The following is a 27,471-nucleotide window of genomic DNA, read 5'->3' on the forward strand; positions in this document are numbered from 1 at the left end:
GTTGAGACATGCCAGTTTGTGATGCTATGATTACCTTCATTTAGGCCTTGTTCGTTTAATCCTCCTCCCAAGGGAATTGGAGTGGATTGGAGAGGATTTTGGCTTGTAGGAGATCTAATCCCCCTCAAACCCTGCCATTCCCCTTCAAAAACCACCTCAACCGAACAAGGCCTTGAGAGTATGTTGATTCAACTCTTTTTAGTAGCTTTCTTATGTTATTGCTTACACAATCTCACGAGTCCTAGAACATGACCAGCAACAAGACAGTGCCTACTCCAAAGGCCACCACAACAAACTCTGGACAGGCCTAGGTCATATATATTTTCTGAAACAGAGTCAAAACATTTGGCCCATCCATTAATTAAGAAGAATCGAGTTTGTTTTACACGCAACTACGATTATAAAAAAAGTGTTACCCTCCCAGCAACAATTAACCCAAACTTTCACGCCCGTGGTAACCCAAGCCTAGCATGGCTCTTAATAACCCCTAAGATAATTGGTGGCTGAATTGATTTGTGACGAAATATATGAGCATTCCTCTTATTTCAAATAGTCCAACAAATGGTCTGCCTCCCTCTGGCATCGCCGCTGGTCCGCCTCGTCTCCGGTGACCCTAGGACCATGGAGGCATGGTGGACCCCGGCCATTGCTGGCGGGAGGGATCTTGCTCTGTTTTTAGGTATTTTTATGAGTTTGTTTAGGGTTTGTATCCTATTCAAGAAGATGAAATAAGGTTCTCCCCGCTTATTCCCCGTTCTGGTGATGCGTCTAGCATCGTTAAAGGGTGTGTGGAGTTGTGCCAGCGGTGGATCTCACAGGATTTGGTCGGTGCTTGTCTCCGATGGATCCGATTGGATCTAGTCTTTATCTGTGCGTCTAGAGGTTGGGTTTTTTTGATCTATACTTCTGTTAATCGGCGACGGTTGCTTTTCTGGCGCGCTGGTCCTGTAGGGTCTTGCCACAACGAATCCCAACTATCTACTACAACAAATTTGGCTCGTATCAAGTGAGGGAGGAGCGGTGACGGCGGAGTGCTTTTGGCTCGCTTTAGTGTTTTTAGTTGTCGCGAGATGGTCTGCGGACATGAATGTTATTGAAAGTTGTTCTTGAAAAAAAGCAGTCCAATAAATGAGCATGGAAAAGATGCCATGGCCTTTCTATCTGAAATGTTGTTGCTCCACATGTTGCACCACCAATCTTTAAGCGAGGGATGCGCCACGGCAATGCTCACGGACCTTTACTGGCTCATTATGGGGTGGATTAGAGATAGGACACTCTGATTGGATTAAGGAGGGAGGGCTGGCCCCACCCAGCTGAAAATCAGTGGGGCAGGTTTAGTGAGAAGGAAGGAGCCCGTAATCCCCCCGTAAAGATCCGTGTGTGTAGCATTTTTGGATGCGCCATCCACGTCGAAGTGTCAATGGCATGGAGGCCAAGCCAATCTACTCACTTGATACAGACTAGAGAGGGCGGAAAAAGTAACGGACATCCACGTCCGACGTGGCAACGCGGAACACGAGCATGACTAAAAGGCGAACAACTCCGAGCTCGTAGTGTGCATATGAATGAATCAAAAATGCTAGACACACAAACAAATACATACATAAATTTACAAACTCTTTTCATGGATCGACGTCATTGCTGGTGACTCGGCAGAACCAAAGCCAGAGCCGCCGGGAGGAGCGACGACGACCACAAGCCACCGGGAGTCACCCACCGACGACGATGGACATCTTCTTCCTGTCGCACGGCTCGCCCTTGCTGTCCATCGACGAGACGATCCCGGCGGAGAGCTTCTTCAGGTCGTGGCTGCCATCGGCCGTCGCTGGCCAGGAGCCGCCGCGCTCCATCCTGGTGGTGTCGGCGCACTGGGAGACGGACGCCCCGGCTGTCAACGTCATCCGTGGCAACAACGACACCATCCACGACTTCGACGGCTTCCCCAAGCCCATGTACTGTTAGGTTAATCTTGTTGAGGCTCCCCGCTCCCCGCTCTCGCCGACGGCCGCTCCGGCCCCGGCGCCCACAGCCTCCCGCCGCTCGCCGCTCCGGCGCCCGGCGGCCACCCTCCACACCCCTGTCCCCATGGGCTCACCGGTTGCCTCCGGCCGCGGTCGCGACCTGCGTTGGCTCGAGTCCAGTCCGTCCTCCGATGGCTCCGCGCGACCCTCCTACCGGCAGGCGCTCTGTGGGTCGTCGGCCGCCGCCCCTCCGCCGGCCTCGCCCTCGCCCCCTCCGCGCGCCATCCGCTCTGAGGTCCACTGGGTCTCTGAAGAGGAGCCCGCCGAGGAGCGCGAGTGGCTCGTGGCGGGTCGCAAGCGGAGGCGGCCCTCGCAGCGCCACCGCCCGCGGCGGCGTGCCCCTGCTGCACGTCCCCCCCGCCTCCCATCGCTCCGCCGTCTGAGCCGCGCCGGCGCCGAGCCTCGGAGGAGTTCTGCTCGCGCTGCCGCTACCATGGCCACCCCAGGGACGAGTGCCGCCGCGACGTCCGCTGCGCGCGTTGCGACTTCTACGGCCACGTAGCACGCAAGTGCACTAACCCACGCCGCCGTCCCCCTCAGGCTCGAGCCCGTCGCCCAAGCGTCTCCGGGGCCCCTCCCTCGCGCAGCCCTCGCCCTCGCCGACGGTCTCGTCTCCGGCTCCGTCCATCCAGGGTTCTTGGCAGCCTGCGTCTTCCGGGCCCGCCATCCCCTCCCCCTGCGCCTCCCTCTCGGCGCGGTCCGCCTCCCCCTCTGTCCCCCTCACCGGGCACCCGTCGCTACGGCCGGCTGCCGCCCCCGCGTGCTTGCTGCCCCTGTCCGCGGAGATCGACGCCACCGAGGATGAGCTCTGGCGCGCGTTGCTCGCCACCGTTGCGGGATGTAGGACCGGGGTGTCTTGCCTCGAGGTGGCCGACATGATCTGCTCGCGCTTCGGCATCCCGACGACGCACTTCTCGGTCCACCGCCACCTCCCGGAGGACTTCCTCATCCGGTTCCACGACGCTGAAGATCGGGCTATGGTCGCTACCGCCGGCGCGCGCACCGCCCGGTTCCGCCTTGTAGGATCTAGAAGTAGATGTGTCTAGAGGGGGGGTGATTAGACACTTAGTGCTAAAGTTGCAATTTTTAGGCCTTTTTGGTTTGAGTGGAGTTTTAGGCACAATTTCAACATACACAATACATATCAAGCAAGCATGCAAAGAGTATATGAGCAGCGGAATGTAAAGCATGCAACTTGCAAGAATGTAAGGGGAAGGGTTTGGAGAATTCAAACGCAATTGGAGACACGGATGTTTTTCCCGTGGTTCGGATAGGTGGTGCTATCCTACATCCACGTTGATGGAGACTTCAACCCACGAAGGGTAACGGTTGCGCGAGTCCACGGAGGGCTCCACCCACGAAGGGTAATGGTTGCGCGAGTCCACGGAGGGCTCCACCCACGAAGGGTCCACGAAGAAGCAACCACCCACGAAGGGTCCATGAAGAAGCAACCTTGTCTATCCCACCATGGCCATCGCCCACGAAGGACTTGCCTCACTAGCGGTAGATCTTCACGAAGTAGGCGATCTCCTTGCCCTTACAAACTCCTTGGTTCAACTCCACAATCTTGTCGGAGGCTCCCAAGTAACACCTAGCCAATCTAGGAGACACCACTCTCCAAGAAGTAACAAATGGTGTGTAGGTAATGAACTCCTTGCTCTTGTGCTTCAAATGATAGTCTCCCCAACACTCAACTCTCTCTCATAGGATTTGGATCTGGTGGAAAGAAGGTTTGAGTGGAAAGCAACTTGGGGAAAGCTAGAGATCAAGATTCATATGGTAGGAATGGAATATCTTGGCCTCAACACATGAGTAGGTAGTTCTCTCTCAGAAATAGGATGCTGGAAGTGTAGGCTTAGTCTGATGGCTCTCTCTACGAATGAAGAGGAGGTGGAGGGGTATATATAGCCTCCACACAAAATCCAACCGTTACACACGATTTACCAATCTCGGTGGGACCGAATCAACAAACTCGGTCAGACCGAAATAGGAAACCTAGTGACCGTTAGAGATTTTCGGTGGGACCGACTGGATCAACTCGGTGGGACCGATGTGCTAGGGTTAGGGTAAATCCAAAACTCGGTTTGACCGATTACTCAAACTCGGTGGGACCGATTTGGGAATAAGTGAAATAGAGAGTTGGCCAAGCAAACTCGGTGGGGCCGATTGCATATCTCGGTGGGACCAAAAATATTGCAATAGGTAACAGAGAGTTTGCAAGCCCATCTTGGTGAGACCGAGATCCCATCGGTGAGACCGAACTGATTAGGGTTTCTGGCAGTGGCTATGACAGGTGAAACTCGGTGGCGCCGGATAGGAATAATCGGTAGGTCCGAGTTTGGCTTTGGGTTTAGGTCATATGTGGAAGTGGGAAAGTAGCTGAGGATTTTGGAGCATATCATTAAGCACATGAAGCAAGAGGCTCATTAAGCAACACCTCATCCCTCCTTGATAGTATTGGCTTTTCCTATGGACTCAATATGATCTTGGATCACTAAAATGTAAAATGAAGAGTCTTGAGCTGGAAGCTTTAGCCAATCCTTTGTCCTTAGCATCTTGAAGGAGTTCCCACAACCTTTAGTCCATGCCACTCCATTGTTGAACTTATCTGAAACATGCTAGATAGAAATGTTAGTCCAACAAGAGATATGTTGTCATCAATTATCAAAACCACCTAGGGAGCACTTGTGCTTTCAATCTCCCCCTTTTTGGTAATTGATGGCAACATACATCAAAGCTTTAGATAAAGATATAAAGAACAGCAAGTAAAGCTTTGGAAGGACATGTAACAAGCATAGGCTCCCCCTACATGTATGCACTCATGTAAATATGAAATATAGAGGCATGTGAGAGCATAACCATGACAGAGTAGGCAATGTGTTACATGTATCTTGGCCATATGCATCAGAGCAAAAGATTATCAAGGAAAATACCTTCATGCTCATGAGTCCTTCTTGCAAACAGTATGTACATAAGCAAGAACTCCTCATACTCATGATTTTGATGCATATACTTACCTTGTGGTCTTGAGTTGGCTTAGGATGGAATGAACCTGCACAAACAAAGTTAGATAACACAGGTACATCCACTAGCCAGAGTAAACAAAAGAAACCACAAGAATACCAAGACTGGGATGACATGTAGAGAGTGAGTACAAGGTACCACATTGGATTCAACATGTCCCCAAGAATAAAGATATGCAATGAATTTGACTGATTTCTTTCCCTTAGGTGTCTTGCTCCCCCAGAATCTTACATGGGATATTGGGAGAAGATAAGGAACAACAAATCAGAGCTGAAAGATACAAATGAACATGTCTTTCCCCCTAAAAAGACATGTGACATCTCTCCTCTTGAACATCAAGCATCAAGCATCTGGGACATCTGGGATCCTTGAGTATTCTCTCCCCCTGGAAGTCTCTCTCTCCCCCTTAATACTTTCTCTCTTGTAGGTTTGGTCCTTGAGACTTTTTCTCCCTTGATGTGATCTCTCTCTCCTACAAGCTTTGATGTGATCTCTCTCTCCCCCTTTGACATCAATTTCCAAGAAGGGCTTTCTGGAATCCGTCGTATAGGTTTGGTCCTTGAGACTCAGCACAAAGCAATGGATAAAACTGTGATGCTTGTAGAGGACAAGATTCATTGAGTAGAGCTGGATCAGAAGAAATATAGAACAAGTGGCAAACTGTTTTTCCTGTTGCGAAGTCGGTGGCACCGAGTGGTATGTTTCGGTGGCACGGAAAAGATTCGGTTGGACCGAAAATTACAAGTCGGTGAAACCGAGTTCACACAGAGAAAAACACTTGTCACCTCAGCTCACTAGACATGTAGGATCTCACAAAGATTTACAATGAATTACCTGAAGGATTTGCAAGGAATTAAATGCAGAAAATGCAGAACATAAACAGAAAGAAAAGAGAAGAGACTGAAAAATCTAGATGGAGTTTTTTTGTTTTTGAAAAAGAGAAAGAAACTAAACATGCATGAGATACACACAAAAAGAACACAAGAGAACCTCATCTAGAGTTGGGCGGTGACATAGTCACCTATGTTAGAGTATATTGACTTAGGAGTCAAGTGAGAACACTTGATCATAGGTCATACTCATCGTTTAAGCTCAAAATGGGGTTACCATTTTTCGTTTAAGCATCTTGATGTATTCACATCTTGTTGAGTTGCTTTGACTCATGTCTTGGAGTAAAGCTTCTCTAAGATGGAATAACATACCTTGGGTGGTGGTGTGGTTCTTGCTCATGTAGTTGAACTTGTGTGGGTGCTCAAGGTTGATGTAGCTCATCAAGAGTTGAGAGTACCACTTGGAGTTTGAGTTCATCTACCTACATGGGTTAGTTCTTGCAAGGAAGAGCACTTGTGTATCCAAAAATGACAATCATGAAGCTCAACATAGAATTTGTCAAAGGATATGTTTGAATGGTTTTGTGCTTCATTGTCTTCAACCGCCATTGTGTAGAGACTTGGTGATGTAGAGATTGCTCAAGATGTGAGTGAGTCGCAATCTCATGGAATTAGATTCAACCAAGCACCTACATGGGTTAGACAACATGCAAGGTACAAATATATCCAAGACATAAGATAGTCATCATAAGAGATATATCATGGATTAGTCATAAGCTCATGTCTTGCATGTATCCAATGGAGTTTCTACTCCAAGTTTGAAGCATCAATGATGTTCAATTCACCTCTCAACCTGCAAAATACTTTCTCATCAAGAGGTTTAGTAAATATATCCGCTAATTGCTTATCGGTGCGAACATGCTTAAGATTAATGTCACCCTTAGCAACATGATCTCGAATGAAATGATGACGAACTTCAATATGCTTAGTTCAAGAATGTTGTACATGATTATGACCAATTTTGATAGCACTTTCATTGTCACAAAGCAGTGGAACATGTTTCACATAAATCCCATAATCTTTAAGAGTTTGGGTCATCCAAAGTAATTGAGCACAACATGAACCAGCGGTGCATACTCATCTTGCGCCTTTGATCATCTTAAAATGCTACCGTCAAACTAAGCAAAATAAGATGTATAAAAGATAAACATCATATGCAATCAAAATATGTGACATGATATGGCCATCATCATCTTGCGCCTTTGATCTTCATCTCCAAAGTACTGTCATGATCTCTATCGTCACCGGCATGACACCATGATCTCCATCATCTTGATCTATATCAATGTGTCGTCACACGGTCGTCTCGCCAACTATTGCTCTTGCAACTATTGCTATCGCATAGCGATAAAGTAAAGCATTTATTTGGCGCTTGCATCTTATGCAATAAAGAGACAACCATAAGGCTTTTGCCAGTTGCCGATAACTTTAACAAAACATGATCATCTCATACAACAACTTATATCTCATCACGTTTTGACCATATCACATTACAACATGCCCTGCAAAAACAAGTTAGACGTCCTCTACTTTGTTGTTGCAAGTTTTACGTGGCTGCTACGGGCTTAAGCAAGAACCAATCTTACCTACGCATCAAAACCACAACGATAGTTTGTCAAGTTGGTGCTGTTTTAACCTTCGCAAGGACCGGGCGTAGCCACACTCGGTTCAACTAAAGTTGGAGAAACTGTCACCCGCAAGCCACCTATGTGCAAAGCACGTCGGGAGAACCGGTCTAGCGTAAGCGTACGCGTAATGTCGGTCCGGACCGCTTCGTCCAACAATACCGTCGAACCAAAGTATGACATGCTGGTAAGCAGTATGACTTATATCGCCCACAACTCACTTGTGTTCTACTCGTGCATATAACATCAACATATAAAACCTAGGCTCGGATGCCACTGTTGGGTTTCGTAGTAATTTTAAAAAAATAATTTCCTACGCACACGCAAGATCATGGTGATGCATAGCAACGAGGGGAGAGTGTGATCTACGTACCCTTTGTAGATCGACAACGGAAGCGTTTGGTTGATGTAGTCGTACGTCTTCACGGCCCGACCGATCAAGCACCGAAACTACGGCACCTCCGAGTTCTAGCACACGTTCAGCTCGATGACGATCCCCGGACTCCGATCCAGCAAAGTGTCGGGGAAGAGTTCCGTCAGCATGACGGCGTGGTGACGATCTTGATGTACTACTGCTGCAGGGCTTCGCCTAAGCACCGCTACAATATTATTGAGGACTATGGTGGCTGGGGGCGCCGCACACGGCTAAGGAAAAGATCACGTGGATCAACTTCTGTGTCTCTGGGGTGCCTCTGCCTCCGTATATAAAGGACTAGAGGGGGGGGTGCGGCCGTCCTAGAGGAGGCGCGCCAGGAGAGTCCTACCCCCTCTGGGAGTAGGATTCCCCCCCCCCCAATCCTAGTTGGAATAGGATTCGCGGAGGGGGAAAAGAGAGAGAGGGGCCGGCCCCCTCTCCTTGTCCTATTCGGACCAAGGGAGGGGAGGGGCACGCGGCCCATGTAGGGCTGCCTCTTCTCTTTTCCACCAAGGCCCATCATGGCCCATATAGCTCCCGGGGGGTTCCGGTAACCTCCCGGTACTCCGGTAAAATCCCGATTTCACCCGGAACACTTCCGATATCCATACATAGGCTTCCAATATATCAATCTTTATGTCTCGACCATTTTGAGACTCCTCGTCATGTCCCCGATCTCATCCGGGACTCCGAACTCCTTCGGTACATCAAAACTCATAAACTCATAATATAACTGTCATCGAAACCTTAAGCGTGCGGACCCTACGGGTTCGAGAACAATGTAGACATGACCGAGACACGTCTCCGGTCAATAACCAATAGCGGGACCTGGATGCCCATATTGGCTCCTACATATTCTACGAAGATCTTTATCGGTCAGACCGCATAATAACATACGTTGTTCCCTTTGTCATCGGTATGTTACTTGCTCGAGATTTGATCGTCGGTATCCAATACCTAGTTCAATCTCGTTACCGGCAAGTCTCTTTACTCGTTCTTTAATACATCATCCCACAACTAATTCATTAGTTGCAATGCTTGCAAGGCTTAAGTGATGTGCATTACCGAGAGGGCCCAGAGATACCTCTCCGACAATCGGAGTGACAAATCCTAATCTCGAAATACGCCAACCCAACATGTACCTTTGGAGACACCTGTAGAGCTCCTTTATAATCACCCAGTTACGTTGTGACGTTTGGTAGCACACAAAGTGTTCCTTTGGCAAACGGGAGTTGCATAATCTCATAGTCATAGGAACATGTATAAGTCATGAAGAAAGCAATAGCAACATACTAAACGATCGGGTGCTAAGCTAGTGGAATGGGTCATGTCAATCAGATCATTCACTTAATGATGTGATCCCGTTAATCAAATAACAACTCTTTTGTTTATGGTTAGGAAACATAACCATCTTCGATTAACGAGCTAGTCAAGTAGAGGCATACTAGTGACACTTTGTTTGTCTATGTATTCACACAAGTATTATGTTTCCGGTTAATACAATTCTAGCATGAATAATAAACATTTATCATGATATAAGGAAATAAATAATAACTTTATTATTGCCTCTAGGGCATATTTCCTTCACTGAGCAGGTTCACGCCCGCTTCCGGGTGCACCTTGAGCTCACTGGTGTGTCGGACCACGCCTGGCATCGCGCTACGGCGGTCACGCTGCTCGCACCGTTCTGCATGGTAGAACACCTTGAGCCGCGGACGCGCCATGGCACTGACTTGGACATCTTCAAGCTTACCGCCTGGACCCCCAACCTAGACGCGACCCCCCTCGCCGCTGACCTCTTCCTTTTGGTGCGCGACGGCATCGACGTCGATGCGGACCCTGACATCACCGAGCGCCTCGGCATGGACCTGCTGCGTTTTCCAGTAGGGATTCACGTCGCCCGCTATGAGGATTTCCGCCGCCCCGTCCCTCTGCTTCTGTCGCCGCGTCGTTCTCCCAGCCCTGATTTTGATGGTGGCGCCGGCCCCGACCAAGGGTCGCCGCCTTGCCCAGAGCCTTGGCCGCGCCTCTACGATCACCCCCCGCGCCATCACGCTGCGATGCCGCCGGCCCCTCTCGCCGCTCCGGCTGCTCCCGTCGTCGGTATGGGGGGCGCCGCCGCGACCGACCGCTTGCCGCCTCGCGGGTCTGGCTCGGGATCCTGGGTCCACACCCGCCGGTCGTGTGTGGCATCACGTGGGCCCCTGCTAGGCTGCGACTGGGAGACAAGGCGGCTTTCCAGAAAGCCGCCGCGAATGTGGGCCCGGAGACGGCCGTTGGGCGCCCCTCCTCGTCCACTCCTTTGGGCGCGGACCGTTCAATTTTGGAGTCCGCTGACCAGGTCGCCGCTCCCACGCCTCCCGCCCCGCTAGCCGCCAACATTCTGCCTTCTGATGCACCTGCGCGCCTTCTGGAGACTGGCCCACGCCCCGAGGAGGATCCCGAGGCTGTCCCCTCATCTGGTCTGCTTCTGCTTTGTGCGGCCCCACCGGATATCACGATCCGCTCCCTCGCCAATCCGGATGGATGCAGCAGCGGACCACCCACCTCGCCCCCCGCTGGACAGCTGGCCCTGGCCGAGCACGTGACGGGCCCGGCTACCTCCCTGGATGGCCCCGCCACTGATCCCCACACCGCCCCCACCTCGGATCCCGTTGCGCGTGACTCGCCCGCACCGATCCCGAGTGATCCGGAGCCCACACTCGCTGATTCCTCCCATGCAGCCTCTCAGAGCTCGCCACTTGGCGCGCATGGCGACGTCCGGCCCCTAGATGCGTTTGTGTAGTCCATCCATCGGCCCATTGAGCAGATTCTTCCGGCCCCTTCCACCCGCAATCGTCGCAAGGAGCTACCACCGAACTTCACGCCCCGAAGGAGCGGCCGGATCGCCAAGGCGGACTGTGGGCTCAACTCCGAACTCAAGGCCAAGAAGCTCCTTCTGCGCCACCTCGGGCCTGTCTCGGACGACGCCCCCATCTCTGCGGAAACCCTGACGAAGTATGAGCGCCTCTTTTAGAGGCCGCTAGCACATGATGTGCTGCAGGCTTTCGCTGATCTGTTTGGCTGGCGCATCCCCGAGCTCCTCGACCCACCTGCCAGCTCGTTCTCCCCGCTGCCTCATGCTGTCGAGGCCTAGCGGCTGCCCTGCCCACCCCAGGACCCAAGCTTTCCTCATGGATCACGACCTACGAATTGTATTTTGGAACGTGCGTGGTCTAAATGCCCCGGCCAAACGCACTGCCGTCTGCAGCGTGATCACCGCTGCTTCCCCTTGTATCGTTTATCCTCAAGAAACAAAGATGTTTTCCCTTTCGTCCTCACTCGTTGCCGAGACGCTCGGCCCGGCCTTTTCCGAGTTCTTCCTCCTCCCTGCTGACGGGACACGCGGGGGCATCCTGCTTGCGTGGCGTCCTGACTTGATTGCGCTATCCGATCCTTACCTCGGCGAGCACCACATCACCGCCCTGGCCTCCTCCCTCGATGGTGAGCATCACTGGTGGCTCACCGGTGTCTATGGCCCGCAAGGCGATGATGACAAGATCGCCTTCCTTGGCGACCTCATCAAGGTCCGTTCGTTGCGCGCTGGCCCCTGGCTCCTAGGGGGCGACTTCAACATGATCACAGGGGCAGTGGACAAGAATAACTCCTGGTTCAACCATCGTGTCATGTCCCGCTTCCACCGCTTTCTTGCCGACGAGGAGCTGCGCGACATCTACCTCCATGGAAGGTGGTACACCTGGTCGAGTGAGCGCGACACTCCGACCCTCACGCGCATCGACAAGGCCCTCTGCAACTCTGCTTGGGAGGCGCTCCACCCGCTCTGCCTGCTTCGTTGTCTGTCCTCAGCGGCATCTGAACACGCGCCCCTCCTCCTGGACTGCACCACGCGCTCGCCTGGCACCAAGAGATTTCACTTTGAGAGATTTTGGCCACACACCGACGGTTACATGTAGGTCGTGTTTGAAGCGTGGGCCACCGGGGCCGACGAGCCGGACCCCTTTCAGCGTTTGGTGGCACGGCTTAAGGCCACCGCGCGGCGTCTCCAAAGCTGGAGCGCCAAGAAAATCAGAGATGTATCTCGGCATCTCTTGATTGCTCGTGAGCTGATCGCGCGCCTTGATGCGGCTCAAGATCCGCGACCTCTCTCTCCGTCCGAGGCCTAGTTTCGTCGACGCCTCTAGGGGGGCTATCTGGGCCTCGCTTCGCTCGAGCGCTCGATCTCGCGCCAGCGTGTCAGGCTTTCCTGGCTGCGGGATGGTGACGCGGGCCAGAAGTTCTTCCGTGTCCATGCCGCGCACCGCAAGCAGAATAACCGTATCTTAGAGCTGCAGGTGGGCAATATCTCCGTTTCCGCCCCGGCCGCGCTCGCTGAGGCCGCCTACCAGCACTTCTCTGGAATCCTCGAAACGGCGGCGGCGCGCCCTTTCTCTATTGATTTGTCTGCGATCCATGCCGGCCCTTTCGACCTATCCAGCCTCGATGCGCCCTTCTCCGAGGATGAAATCTGGGCCGCTGTGAAGAGCCTGCCACTTGGGAAGGTGCCAGGCCCGGACGGATTTACCGCCGAGTTTCTCCGAAACGCTTGGGAGGTGATCAAGCATGACATCTGCGCCGTCTTCGACAAGCTGTATGCGCTCAACGGGCGTGGATTTCAGCGGCTCAACGAGGCGCTCCTCACCCTCATCCCTAAGAAGCAGGATGCGGCATCCCTCTTCGACTATCAGCCTATCAGTCTCATTCATCTCATTGCAAAGTTGTTCGCAAAGGCGCTCTCCCTCCGACTAGCACCGCATCTGGGCAAATTGGTTTCCACGAACCAGAGCGCGTTCATTGCTGGCCAGAGCATCCACAACAATTTTCTCCTTGTTCAACAAACGACTAGACCCTCCACAACCTCAAGATGCCGCAAACGCTCCTCAAGCTCGATATTGCGAGGGCGTTCGACTCGGTGGCCTGGCCTTTCCTGCTTGAAACGCTCTGACACCTTGGCTTTGGAAGCCGCTGGTGCGGGTGGATCTCTATTCTGCTTTCCACCGCGTCCACGCGTGTGCTCATCAATGGCGTTCCTGGGCCGCCTATCCTTCACGCTTGCGGGCTGCGACAAGGGGATCCTGTCTCTCCGATGCTCTTCGTCATTGTCATCGACGTGCTAAACTCGCTTCTCCAGCGAGCCGTCGAGCGTGGCCTCCTCCAGCGGTTGACCACGAGACACCTGGCCTTGAGTGTCTCCCTTTATGCGGACGATGTTGTCATCTTCTGCCACCCCGACACCCATGACCTACGCACCATTCACTGCCTGCTTGACATCTTTGGCAAGGTCTCTGGGCTCCGCACAAACTTCGCCAAATACTCGGCATCGCCCATCTAGTGCACCCAGGAGCACGTGGCCACGATCGAGACAGATGGCATGCCTGATTGCCAACTTCCGAGTGAAGTATCTCGGCCTTCCGCTATCCATTCGCAAGCCCTCCACGACTGACCTCATGCCGCTTGTTGACAAGCTTGAGAGGAGGCTCTCCACTTGGCTCGTATCCATGCTCTCCCTTGGCGATCGCCTTGCGCTCTGCAGACATGTTCTCTATGCCATGTCCATCCACATCCTCGTCGCCATCGCCGTCAACAAGACTATCCTCGCGTGAGTAAACCGAATCATTCACCGCTTCCTTTGGATTGTCCGCAAGGATGCGCGCGGCGGGCAGTGCCGCGTCAACTGGGACCGCGTGTGCCGCCCCACCTCCCTTGGCGGCATGGGGATCCGTGACCTGCAGCGCACTGGTGTTGCCCTGCGCGCCAGGTGGCTTTGGCTCCAGCGCACTGACACCTCGCGTCCCTGGAGCATGCTTCACCTCCCCCACGACCCGATGGCCGCGCAGATTTTCAGAGCCTCCACCACCTGGGAGGTGCAAGATGGGCGTTCTTGCAAGTTCTGGACGGACCCCTGGATCGAGGGCAAGTCCGTCTCTGAGGTCGCACCCCTGGTTTTCTCTATGGTCTCCCGAGACATCGCCGCGACCGGATGGTGGCTGAGGGCCTCCCCAGGCGGGCGTGGGTGCGCGACATCGCCGGCGTGCTCGGCCCCGCCGCCCTTGTCTAGTACGTTGATCTCTGGCGCACTCTCCAGACCAAAGCCCTCGCGGCCGGGCACGATGTGCTACGCTGGAAATGGACCGACTCCGGCAACTACTCGGCCAAGACCTACTACCTTGCGCTCTTCCACGGCTCCATCTCGGATGCTTCTTGGAAGCTCACCTGGAAGACATGGGCTCCCCTTCGCATCAAAGCCTTCATCTGGCTGGCCCTACAGGATCGGTGCTGGACGGCCGCTCGCCTCGCCCGCCGTGGCTTACCGCACAACGACCGGTGCGTGCTCTGCGACCAGGCCACCGAGGACATGCACCACCTATTCACTGCTTGCCCCTTCTCCTGCCAAATTTGGCACGAGGTTCTCTCTTGGTGCAGATCAACCGCTACGATCCCGACCCCGGACACGCCTTTCGCGGATTGGTGGATCAACGCGTGCTCCACATCGCCCGCTGCTCTATGGAAGGGTCTAAACTCCATCATTGCCCTCACAGCCTGGGCTATCTGGAAGCACCGGAATGGGTGCATCTTCGACCAGCTGCACCCCTCCATAGCTAGCTTGCTTCGATCTATTCAGGAAGACGCTCGCCTTTGGGCTAGCGCCGGCGCCAACGGCTTGGCGACGATGATCTTTGAGAGATAGGCTATAGCTCGATGTATCGGGGATGAGCAGCCCCTACCCCATCTGCTCCTGCTACTTGTGCCCGCACCAGCTTGTGTACGCGTGGCCGTTGTAGCACTCACCCTATGTATTTTTTCACCCCTCCTATCAATGCAATGATACGCAATCTATGCGTATTCGCGAAAAAAAATCTTGTTGATAGATTGTTTCATGTTTTTCAAGTCATGCATATAGTAGTAGCTGCGGCAATTTGCATACATAGAGACGCCTTCATGTGTGTGCATGCAAGCTACTAGTATTTTGTGTGTATAGGTCAGTGTGTTTAGCCGAGTCAAATGCATGCATAGTTTGTTAGTCACGTCACATAGGCCATGGAGATATTCCAGATAGCTAGCTGGGCGTGCGTGAAGGAGAGTGGCCGCATGGAGTTTGTTAGTGGGTGAGTTAGTAGGTTAGTGGATCAAGTCGTGTGGTGCATGGCATGAGAACCGGGCAGGTTGTTGCCTTGGCTACGTGTGGGTCACTTGTACCGAGTCTTTAAGTTGGACTGATGAATGAGAAAAGTGGAGCCGTGAGGGCTGATGTAAAGATGTAGCGACGGTGTGCCATCAAGGGAGTGCCTTTGCAAAGCCATTGGATTTCTCTTGGTGCTTGTGTGTGTATGTGTTTTTCTTGAGTGTTTTCCATCTGTGTGCTCGTGAGAGAAACAAACCGAGAAGAGAGAGTTGAGAGGAGGAAGAAGAAGCGGTGCTGCATGGAGGCGGCGCCAACATGTGCTTGAGAACAGTTTTGGTTTCCACCGAGACGTCGTCCTGGCAATTGAATTGGATTGCATGGCGTAGTACTACAGAGGAAGAAGCCAGAATTGGATGGTAATATTTCTTCGTTTTGCTGACGGAAACATTTTTCTTTGGCTTGAATTCTTCGAGTTTTTTTTTGCGGGAATTGATTGCTTGAGTTTGGTGAGAAAGAAACGGTGTTCTTGCTGTTCGTGCAAAATATTTAGGTGTGAAAATTGTGCAAAATGTCAGCTGAACTAACCGAATAAACTGTTCCGCCATCCAGCTGAAGTATCCTGCGCCCGGCGCTCCTGATCTGGCCAAGAGAACCAAGGAGCTCCTGGAGCAGGCTGGGTTCGGGCCGGTGAGCGAGGACCACGGACGCGGGCTCGACCATGGCGCGTGGGTGCCCCTGATGTTCATGTACCCGGAGGCTAACATCCCGGTGTGCCAGCTCTCCGTGCAGACCCACCGCGACGGCACCTACCACTACACCCTGGGCAAGGCGCCGGCTCCCCTCAGGGGCGAAGGCGTCCTCGTCCTCGGCTCCGGCAGCGCGACGCACAACCTCGGCAAGATGGGGCGCGACGACGAGCCGGTGCCGCAGTGGGCCTCCGACTTCAACACCTGGCTCAGGGACTCGCTTCTCGCCGGGAGGTAATGCCGAGCTGGCGACCACGGCCACGACGGACTCGCAAAGCGATCGCCCCGTGATATCGTGACAATCATTCTCCTGCTTTGCTTGTCATGGCCGCCAGGTACGACGACGTGAACCGCTACGAGGAGAAGGCGCCGCACCCATCGCCGGAGCATTTCTACCCGCTGCACGTCGCGCTGGGCGCCGCTGGGGACGAGCCCAAGGCGGAGCTGATCCACCATAGCTGGGCCGTGTCATACGCCTCGTACCGTTTCACCACGAAGGACTAGGACTGGACTGACGGCCGCGATCGAGCTTTGCCACACTGCTACGTCCACCCTACGTTGCATTTGGAAATCGGAATGCAATGCGTTCCAGCTTAAAAAAGAAAAAAAAACCGTCCACCATGGGCTTACGTAGCGGTTGGTTTGTAATAAGAGAGACCCGGAATGAACTTTGCGATAATGGCCAGTGTGAGGACAAACGGTTGACTTCAGAGTGAACATCAGGTCATGACAACGGAGTCAGATGGTGCTTGGATACGTTTTAGTCTCATGATGACTAAAAGTAGTGGGGTTCGGCTCCTCTGCAGTACAGCTATTACTGTACGCGTGTTGTAGCGTCTAGCATCTGCCGTCTATTTTAATCAGATGGCTCTCCTTTCTCCCCCCTTAATTCTATGAATAAATAGAACAAAAATCCCTATTAGTCCGGAGGAAAATCTCCCACGGTTGTACAATTGCAGCCAAACAGATAAACGCTGGCGCCAAACAGAACGAGCTGATAGTTTCTTGGCGCCAAAATCCTCCCACTCGTCCTCTTCCTCCTGGTCCTCCTCGGAGAAAAAATGAGACCAAGGTATGCTGATCTGAACGTGTTGTAGAGATCTCGCTTCTGCTGAACTAACGTTGTGGCCAATCAGAACGTGTTGACAATTTCGTCGGCGCCTCCTCCTGCTCGTCTCCCTTGTTCCTCCCACTCATCCTCCCTAGCGAGAACAAGACCAAGGTACGTTTGTGTGTGCCTGTTGTAGATGATTTCCCTTCTATCTTACTTTTGTCCTGATCGTCCTCCTTGTAGCTAGGACAAGAACAAGATATATTGAGTTGTAGATGATATACGGGTGCCTGTGATGTACATGGTAGCAACAAAAATAAAGACGTCAATCTGAAAGTATATGACATATGTTTCAATTGTATTCATGTTGGCAGCAACAAAGATCTCATGGAATGAGTTTGCTATCATAGATTATAAAAGAAAAAAAAACACAAATTGTAATGGAGAATATGATCAACTCCACCAACGAAGGTTCTAACAGGTACCAATAATTTTGTTCAATTCTTATTAGGCCATGTCATCTTATGATTGTAGTGTAAGAAGAGAAACAAATAAGTTATGCTTAATTTGTGCAGGACAAATGTGGTTCCTAGTTGGATGCCTCAGATTGGTATGAAGTTTAATTCCACAAAAGAGGCTTGGAACTTTTGGACATGTTATGGAGGTCATACTGGTTTTGATGTAAGGGTAAATTATGAAAACAAGAGCAAACTTGATGGAGTAATCACTTCTGCAAGATATGTTTGTTCTAATGAAGGCTACAGAAGAAAAGACAAAAGGGATAATAATACAAAGCGTCCTCGTGCAGAAACAAGGACCGGCTGCAATGTTCGAATGGGAATCACTATAGACTGAGAAGCAGAAGATTATGAGGTGCATGAGTTAGTTGTTGAACACAACCATGTCTTGCAATTACCTGGGACAAGCCACTTGATGCCGTCACAACGGAAGATTTCGGCCTTGCAAGCATTTGAAATTGAAACAGCAGATGATTCAGGAATTGTACCTAAAAGAGCCCATGAGTTAGCAAGTCGACAAGTTGGTGGTCCACTGAACCTTGGCTACACATGTCGTGATCGCAAGAACCACTTGCGAACCAGGCGTCAAAGGGACTTGATGTATGGTGAAGCTGGAAGTATGCTTAAGTACTTTAGAGATAAAAAGAATGAGAATCCTGCATTTGAATATGATATGCAACTAGATTGCGATGAACAAATAGCAAATATCTTTTGGGTTGATGCAAAGATGATCATTAACTATGCTCATTTCGGTGATGTTGTTACTTTCGATACAACATTTGGGAAAAACAAAGAGTACAGACCCTTCGGTGTGTTTGTTGGATTCAACCATTTTAGAGAAATGGTCATTTTTGGTGCTGCACTTTTATATGACGAGACATTTGAATCATTCAAATGGTTGTTCAACACGTTCCTATCATTGCATAACAAGAAGCAACCTAGAACAATCTTTACTGATCAAGATGTAGCAATGGGTAATGCAGTTCAGGCGGTATTTACCGAAGCATGGCATGGATTATGCACTTTTCACATAATGCAAAATGCCATCAGGCACTTACCTCATAAGAAAAAAGACGAGGAGGGACCAAATGTACTTGCTGATTTCAGCGCTTGCATGTAAAAGTATGAGGAAGAGGAAGCCTTTGTAGAAGCTTTCAATGCCATCAGAAGCAATGTGGATACACAAACTTGGTTGGACAGCATCTACAAAGTAAAAGAGAAATGGGCAAGATGTTACATGAGGAATGCTTACACTATAGGCATGAGAAGCACACAATTAAGTGAGAGGTTGAACAGTGACTTGAAAGACCATCTAAAGTCTGATCTTGACATCCTTCGGTTTTTCAAGCACGTAGAGAGGGCTGTGCAAGAGAAAAGAGATAACGAGGTAAATGAGGAATATGAGTCTAGGAAAAAATTACCTAGAGTCAGAATGAGGACTCCTATGGTAATACAAGCGAGCAAGGTTTACACACCACGCATATTTGAAGATTTTCAGAATGAATATGAAAGATCTATCTCAGCATACATCAAGCCATCGATAGAACACAATGCATATATTGTTGCAATTGCAAGTCTTGACCCAGAATTCACATATGAAGAAGAGTGCAAAGTTGTAGTTGATTATGAAGAGCAAAAAGTTTTCTGCGATTGTGGGCAATTTGAAAGAGTTGGTATATTGTGTAGTCATGCTTTGAAAGCACTTGATGTCATGAATATTAAGTACCTTCCAGGCCACTATATTTTGAAGCGATGGACTCGAGAAGCGCGAAGCGACACTATACAAAACAGCCATGGAAACATTGTTTTGGAAGATCCTAGATCAGAAGATAGACAACAGTTGAAGTTTTTCATGCACGAGTTCCTTGGCATAGCTTCACAGGCAGTTACATCAGAAGAGTGTATCAAACTAGTAGATGATGCTTTGAAGAATCTTAGGAAGCAAGTTGAAGAGAAAGCTCGTACTACTACATGCAGAACTGAAGATATATCTAAAGAACCAGACGATTGTTTAAAGGATGCTTGCCTCAAGAAAAAGGAAATTCCAAAGAAAAATTTAAGAAGAAAGAAATCATGGCTTGACAATCAGCACCCAAATAAAAAGGAGACAACTAAAGCGGTACCCAAAAATCAAAATCATTCTGTAAATCTCTTGCACATGTCTAACCAGACTACTTATTAAATAGAGTAATATAGTAACAACTCAACTAACATTGGTTTTGTTTTGTTTTTATTTTTGCATAGGGAGGAAAGAATGACATTTCAGTAGCACAATACCAAGCACCTATAGAGCAAATGGCTGGAACAAATGCAAATGGTTTGCAAGAATATGGGTACTATGCTCGTTTACTGACGGTATTTCCACCTACCATGTCTAAAATTCATAAAATTCATTGTTAAGCAATATGATACTTCATATAATCAGTTATATATCCCTTAATTTGTAGAGTGAAGCCGATGATCTTTGGAACTTACAAAACTATCATGGGATAGGTTGATGAATATGTGTTATTTTGTCTTGCTAGATCGACAGATTATGCAGAAGGAATATCTGAATCAGCACACATGGGACCCAATCTGTTGAGTGTTCATTATTTCACTGCAATCAGTTTAGTCTCAGTTCACTCCTAGTTTCCGAAGACAGAACAATCAGTTTAATTTCAGTTTACTACAACAATGATCCGTTGATTACTTATCACTTTTAAATATTCTAGTGAGATGGTTACAACTATGTACCACAATAGGTTTTTATCTCTCCATGTACGGTGTACAATCAGATACAACATGGACTGCTAGTGGCACTATTTGATCATCAGCACAAGCACTAATTCTTCAGCTAGTGATCTGAATAATTGGACAGAGACGCAAGTGACCACTGTCACAACATAACTGTAATTAAACTCAGCACACATGCATGTACTCTCTACTGGCTATTGACTAACCATATTGACATGAAAGATTAATAGATGGTCAAACAAGCACATGCTCTCGAACTAATGATGAAAAAAATGAATAAATTAGTTCTAAGTAACACCAAGTAATTCACCTTGGGTTTTGCTAGTGGGGCTACGCCGGGCAGGAGGGCGCCGAGGTCGACCGTGCTGCTCCGAGACATCGCCGTCGTCCTATTCCTCGTCGAGCTCGTCGGGGGAGACTCCAGCTTGCCGTTGTCGTCAGGCTCGTCGATCTCGCTCGTTGCTCTGCTGCTTGTGTAGTTCGTCGTCTCCCTGCTACTAGCAGCCAGAGACGTGTGGCGGTGCAGCAGCGGCGTATTCGATCGGCTCCCGCAGTAGTGCGCTCTCCGGCCATCCCTTGCAGCTGCCGGTAGAAGCCATGGGGCACGGCCGCACGGGGATGGATAAGAAGCAGCGCACAGAGAGGCAGGGATATAGAGGGAGGGCATCGCCAGAGCAGTTCGGGGCGAGCGAATTTGGCCGGAGCAGCGCAGTGTACCTGGATTTCGCTCGGCCGGAGCAGTGTTGTGGATTGGGGAAAACAGTGGCCGAGCTTCTCTAGACGAATGAGGTAAGACAGAGAGAGAGTGGGGAATGGTGTGGCCGTGTGGGTCTCTTCTAGTTTTCTTTACTTTTTTATACGAGCCCATCGATTCTTTGTTAGAGCCATCCGATTAAAATAGACGGCAGATGCTAGACCCTACAACACGTATACAGTAATAGCTGTACTGCGGAGGAGCCGAACCCAAAATAGTATGACTAAAACTTGCTAGCATCACCCATGCTTGGTCCAAATACTAAAAAGACTAAAATCAAGTTAATGAGCATTTATTATCCTCTAAATCCTCCAATCCAGAACTCTTATATGATAAAGGAGAGAAGTTAAATGAGAAGAGAGAGGACTAATCCACATTTTAGTAGGGGTACCCCTGACTAAAATATTTTAGTCTCAACACTAGTTTTAGCCCCTCTTTAGTCATGGGTGCTTGAAACTTTAGCCTCTTAAAGAGACTATTTTTAGTCAGACTAAAATAAATCCCTTGAATCGAAGCACCCTCCCAGTATTGGAATGCTACTGAAATATGCATGCCCTTAGTCGGTGATGCTTGAACTGAAAACCGTAGTTTGCCTAATGTATTAAATAGAAGATCTGGACTTGTAAAATCTTGAATTACGTATTTTTTTCTTTGCAATACACGGGCAATTTTGTTAGTACAGTATTAAAATATGCAAATGCATCATCTTAGATCTAGTGGGACTGATTTGGCAATGCAAATATTTTTTCCCTGATAAAGTATGTGGGACCTTGAAAGATTTCTTAAAAGAAAGATATGTAACACCCACAATGCGGCTATATCTTTCACGTGTCGGGGCACGACTTGGAGGCATAGCCGCATGGTAGGTTTGTCGCAAAAGGGGTAATCTTCACACAATCCCATGTACTGAATAGAAAGGGATAAAGAGTTGGCTTACAATCGCCACTTCATACAATACATAATAGTTCATACATCATCCAAAGTACAATCAAAGGTCCGACTACGGAACCAAAATAAAAGAAGACAACTCCAAATGCTAGATCCCCGGTCGTCCCAACTGGGCACCACTACTGATCAACAGGAAATGAAACATAACAACGACCAAGATCTTTATCGAGCTCCCACTTAAGCTCGGTTGCGTCACCTGCACTGGTATCATCGGCACCTGTAACTGTTTGGAAGTATCTGTGAGTCACGAGGACTCAGCAGTCTCACACCCGCGAGATCAAGACTATTTAAGCTTATGGGTAGGGAAAGGTAATGAGGTGGAGCTGCAGCAAGCACTAAGCATATATAGTGGCTAACATACGTAAATATGAGCGAGAAGAGAAGCAACGCAACGGACGAGAAGTTAGAAGTGATCAAGAAGTGATCCTGAAAACTACCTACGTTCAAACATAACACAAGACCGTGTTCACTTCCCGGACTCCGCCGAGAAGAGACCATCATGGCTACACACGCGGTTGATGCATTTTAATTAAGTCAAGTGTCAAGTTCTCTACAACCGGACATTAACAAATTCCCGTCTACCACATAACCATGGGCACGGCTCTCGAAAGTTTATACCCTGCAGGGGTGTCCCAACTTAGCCCATCACAAGCTCTCACGGTCAACGAAGGATATTCCTTCTCCCGGGAAGACCCGATCAGTCTCGGAATCTCGGTTACAAGACATTTCGGCAATGGTAAAACAAGACCAGCAAAGCCGCCCGATGTGCCGACAAATCCCGATAGGAGTCGCACGTATCTCGTTCTCAGGGCACACCGGATGGGCCAGACGTCGGGTTGGCATAAACCCTGGTTGCCCAGGGGGCGCCGGGCATCGCCCAGTTTGGACCAACACTCGGAGGAGCACTGGCCCGGGGGTTCAAAATAAAGATGACCCTTGAGTCTACAGAACCCAAGGGAAAAAGGCTTAGGTGGCAAATGTTAAAATCAAGATTGGGCCTTACTGGAGGAGTTTTATTCAAAGCGAACTGTCAAGGGGTTCCCATAACACCCAACCGCGTAAGGAACACAAAATCAAGGAACATAACACCGGTATGACGGAAACTAGGGCGGCAAGAGTGGAACAAAACACCAGGCATAAGGCCGAGCCTTCCACCCTTTACCAAGTATATAGATGCATTAATTAAATAAGAAATATTGTGATATCCCAACATATCCATGTTCCAACATGGAACAAACTTCAACTTCACCTGCAACTAGCAACGCTATAAGAGGGGCTGAGCAAAAGCAGTAATATAGCCAAACAACGGTTTGCTAGGAAGGTGGGTTAGAGGCTTGACATGTCAATATGAGAGGCATGATATAACAAGTGGTAGGTAGCGCGACATAGGGACAGAACGAACAACTAGCAAGCAAAGATAGAAGTGATTTCGAGGGTATGGTCATCTTGCCTGAGATCTCGCAAGGAAGAAGAACGAGTCCATGAAGAACACAAACGGACGTAGTCGAACAGATCCTCACAACTCCGGAACGAAACCGAAGCTATCAAGAGAAGCAACCCGAAAAGAAGCAAGCAATAAAGTAAACAACCATCACATAGACATGGCATGATGCGCAAACAAGTATGATGCATATCCGGTTTAATGAGGCATGGCATGGCAAAGTGCACAAACAATATTACAAATTAAGTGGATCTCAATATGCAACGAGTTGCATATTGACGAAACACCACATCCATTATTTAGTTCACTCCCGGTTAGGTACTCAACAATATTAAATGTTGTTAAACATGGCAAGAGGTGAGGCATAATAAAACTACCTATCTAGGCAGGTTTAAATGAGGCCGGAACAACAAGCAATAAGTCCGGAAAATCCCCATATGCATTTAGCAATTGAAGCAAACAACAATTTTAACCATTTTAAATGTTGTTATCATGATGAGGATGACATGTGCAAGTTTATGCAAGTTTTATGGAAATGTTGACATGATAAGATATGATGCATTTATCGCCATGGTGGAAGGAAAAGGGGTGCCACGGCGGCGAAACGGAAATGTTACCACGGCAACATTCCGGTGATCCAGCAACTCAATTGAGATGCTGGTGCAAAGGAACAAGTGATTTGAGATGAGGGTGCGACCTATCTGGCGGCATGGTGAAGTAGGCAGGTCCAGCTGCCGAGTCGGTGAGGCCGGCGCGGTTGCGGTGGCGACCGGCGGCAGGGAAAGAGCGATGTCGCGATGGTCGACGGCTACGCGGAAGCAGTGCCAGGACTCTGGACGGATCCGAAGTTGGAGCCGCTCCGGCGCCGTGAACAACAACGGGGGTGAATCGGCTCCGGTACGGTTCACGCGGCCATCGCCGAGGCAGCACCAGCAGCACGAAGTAAGAGGCGCATGGCCCAGTGCACGACGGCAAATGGACAGCGTCTCCGGCATTAGGGAGGAGGGCGGCTATGAAATTGGTGCGGTGGGGGCGCCATGGAGGTGGGGCTGAGGTTTCGCGGCTCGGGAGAAGGGAGCTTCCCGGGGAGAAGGTGATTTGGCGCCCACGAGGTATGAATGGGGGCGCGGGGGGGGGAATTGGGAGGGGAGTGGAACCATGTCTTACTACGGACGCATTTGTCTAAAATGTGAGGGGAAGTTACAGTTCTACCCTTGCCTATAGGCTTTTTGGCTTGGGTCTGTGTACTGAGGGTCGGGGATAATAGAGTAACTTTGCTTCTCCCCAAATAGTGGGCGGGAGCGATTTCGGGCGAGGAGGGCATGTTTTGAACTATAGTGGGCGCAAGCTATTTCGGGCGAGGAGAGCGTGTTTTGAAATAGTGGGCGCGAGCTATTTCGGGCGAGGAGAGCGTGTTTTGCCGACCATGGTTTATGAATTATTCGGCGCATGTCATTTTGGCCGAGGAGAAGGCGCGCTTCGATGAAGTTACGAACCTACCCTCGATGTACAACGGGCCAATTGATGTTTGTCCCACATAGGACGGTAATTTCGCGTCTCCCATTTATTTGCTCGGGCGAATTCCACCGAACAGAGAGGATGTTTAACGGTTCGTTCAAATTTTGGGAGAACGAGCATCAACGTCTACCTTACCAAGTCGATTCGGATCAAATTTTGAAATATTAGCTTGCCACTTCTTTTTTAGATGGAGAGATGATGCTCAGGAGTAATGTGTTTTTACATGCTCGTTGCTAGCGATTTACTATATGACAAATAGTTGACCCACTCAAAAACGCGAATCAAACCCAAAATGAAATATCTCGAGTCAATGAAATAGCTCGTTCGGTACGTCAAAATAATGAACTAAATCCAAAATTGAACACCTCAATCGAGTAGCATGTTGTACAGTATTATAGTACTCCATGAACATGTTGAAAGTCAAATTAATGAACTTGTTTGATATACGCATATATCCGTTCATGTGTGGATTGCAGACAACATGTTCTTCAATTTAAATATTTGAATGCAAGTTTATATCGAAACATGGTTTATATCAGTCTTTGATGCATAAAACATGACCTCCCCCTCTCCCGGACTCCTGTTCTCTCTCTCTCTCTCTCTCTCTCTCTGACAATCTTCAATTCTGTCGCACGCATCTGACACAAAAACCTTGTTGGTCCCTCTCCCTTTCTCTCCATCTCTCTCTCTCTCTTTGTGTGTGTGGTGGGGGGGTCTTTCTAGTTCGCATGCATATATACACCATCTATAGGTCTCTCTCGCACACTATGTATGATACTCTAGCTAGTCCAAGCTAGATATCTTGGGTGCACTCATTGTACGCACACAAATTCCTTGGCTCTTTGCCCGTAACTCTCTCACGCACCACTATGTCGTCTCGGAGCTCTTCCCCCCTCTCTCAAACTCTCCATCCACCTGGGTCACACATACACATGCATATCTCATTCGCACTCGATAGGCCCATCTAAAACTCTATCTCTCCCCCTCGTTCTCTCTCCATCTCACACGCGCACACACACGCACACAATCTCATGCCCAGCTAGCCAAGTATGATGGTCTCTCACTCAATTGTAGGCACACGCAGTCCCTCCGTATATGTATATGACTAGCTAATCTTAGTCTCCATCACAAACATGTGCATGGTCTATCTCGATTTCTCTCGGGGCATCTTTCTATCGCGCACGCACTCCCTCAATCTCCCACCCATATAGTACCCTCACGATCTCGACGGGATCTCTCTATCACAAACACACCCTCTCTCCCTCCCCATGCGTCCATGCCATCCATGTGTCCCTCTCGACCTTTGTTCCTTGTTGGCCAGACCTCGATTGGACATGTGCTACAAGGGTGTCTCTCTCCGTTGCAAATAATCACACACTAGCTATCTTCGTGTATCTCCTCGCCTCGCTTTTCCATCTCGGAGATGCATGCGTGATATGTTCGCATAAGAAACGAAAAAACACACACTCTCTCTCTCTAATTTATCGTTTGTTGTCACTTTCTCTTTCACAAACATACTGTTTTCGCACACTTACTCATTCTCCTTCACACGCACTTGATCTGTCTCGACTGAGGCACTCTCCTCGGTCCATAGCATATAGATTTATTAAAAAGTCAAACATCACAAAGTTTGACCATGTACGTGGAGAAAAAGAATTACATCTAGTACGACAAACATATACCATTAGATTCACCATGAGATGTAGTTTTTTATGATGTATCTTTGGTATTGTAGATATAAATAACATTTGCGTAAACCTGATCAAAGTTTCCAAAGTTTGACTTCTAAAAAATTTACATGCACTGCATTATCGAGCGGATGGAATATCTCTTTCCCCCTCTCAGCTATCTGACGCACCACTCAGCCTTATCGGGGCTCCTCAATCTCTCTCAAACTTTATTGGTCAGTTTGGTTCATGACCTGACCCTCATGCCTTGATGGTCGGTACTGCCTGTTGTGGACGTGAGATGTAAAATATTTCTGCCTGGCCAGGCTTGTGTGGTGCTAACGCGTTTGGTTCATGCTTGGGCCAGGCAAAGCATCAACGTCCCATCAATCAATCCATGCATCAATTATTTAATGCTAATATCCATCCATGTTGCTGTTAGCCTCGTGGCCACACGACCAGGCACGGCCAGGCGTTCGAAATCGATCGCCTGGGCCAGGCTACTTGCAGTGTCTGGAGTTCAGCCAGGCTAATTAAAGTGCAAGGGGACCCAGGACAGGCGGGCTTTCTTTTTCACAGGGTAGCAACCAAACAAGCGTACATGAAATCCAGCCACAACCCCAGGCTAGGCAAAAGATGCTCAGGACACAAGCCAAACTGGCCTTATATCTCCCTGGTTCACACATACACATGTCTCGCTCGCGCTATACATATAGACCCATCCAACACTCTCCGCCCTTGTTCTCTCTCCATGTGACACACACCCCCCTAAGTACCATAATCCCTCACTCCATCATAGGCGCAAGCACCCCCCTCCTAAGTATGATTATCTCTTACTAGCCATCAGGAACACACGTATTGTCTCCTTCCATCCATATGTCTATCTCGATATCTCTCGGGGCATCTTCTATCGTGCACACACCTTGTCACTCGATCTCCCACCCATGTAGTCCCATCA

The 27,471-nt window shown here is 49.6% G+C and overlaps 1 protein-coding gene and 1 pseudogene across 8 annotated transcripts; one reads left to right on the forward strand and one right to left on the reverse strand.

Annotated features, from left to right (window-relative positions):
• Window positions 1-1,725: 1,725 nt before the first annotated feature.
• On the forward strand, window positions 1,726-16,384 carry LOC125545619 (annotated as a pseudogene).
• A 398-nt stretch (window positions 16,385-16,782) lies between these two features.
• Window positions 16,783-21,007, reverse strand: LOC125545620. Of its 8 annotated transcripts, none has more exons than XR_007300123.1 (4): window positions 20,496-21,007; window positions 18,508-18,652; window positions 17,848-17,937; window positions 16,783-17,174 (listed from the first exon to the last, which is right to left on the reverse strand). XR_007300123.1 is itself a non-coding variant. In XM_048709632.1 (2 exons), exons 1-2 carry the CDS (start codon window positions 20,850-20,852, stop codon window positions 18,793-18,795), a joined length of 375 nt encoding a protein of 124 aa, XP_048565589.1. In that variant the 5' UTR covers window positions 20,853-21,007; the 3' UTR covers window positions 18,663-18,792. The 8 variants fall into 8 exon arrangements, 1 of the variants encoding a protein (XP_048565589.1); XR_007300121.1 differs by having other exon boundaries at window positions 16,783-17,221; XR_007300126.1 differs by lacking the exon at window positions 17,848-17,937 and adding an exon at window positions 17,938-18,060.
• Window positions 21,008-27,471: the final 6,464 nt, after the last annotated feature.

The sequence above is a fragment of the Triticum urartu genome, chromosome 3 (genome assembly GCF_003073215.2).
Source record: "Triticum urartu cultivar G1812 chromosome 3, Tu2.1, whole genome shotgun sequence".
Classification (NCBI taxonomy): Eukaryota; Viridiplantae; Streptophyta; class Magnoliopsida; order Poales; family Poaceae; genus Triticum; species Triticum urartu.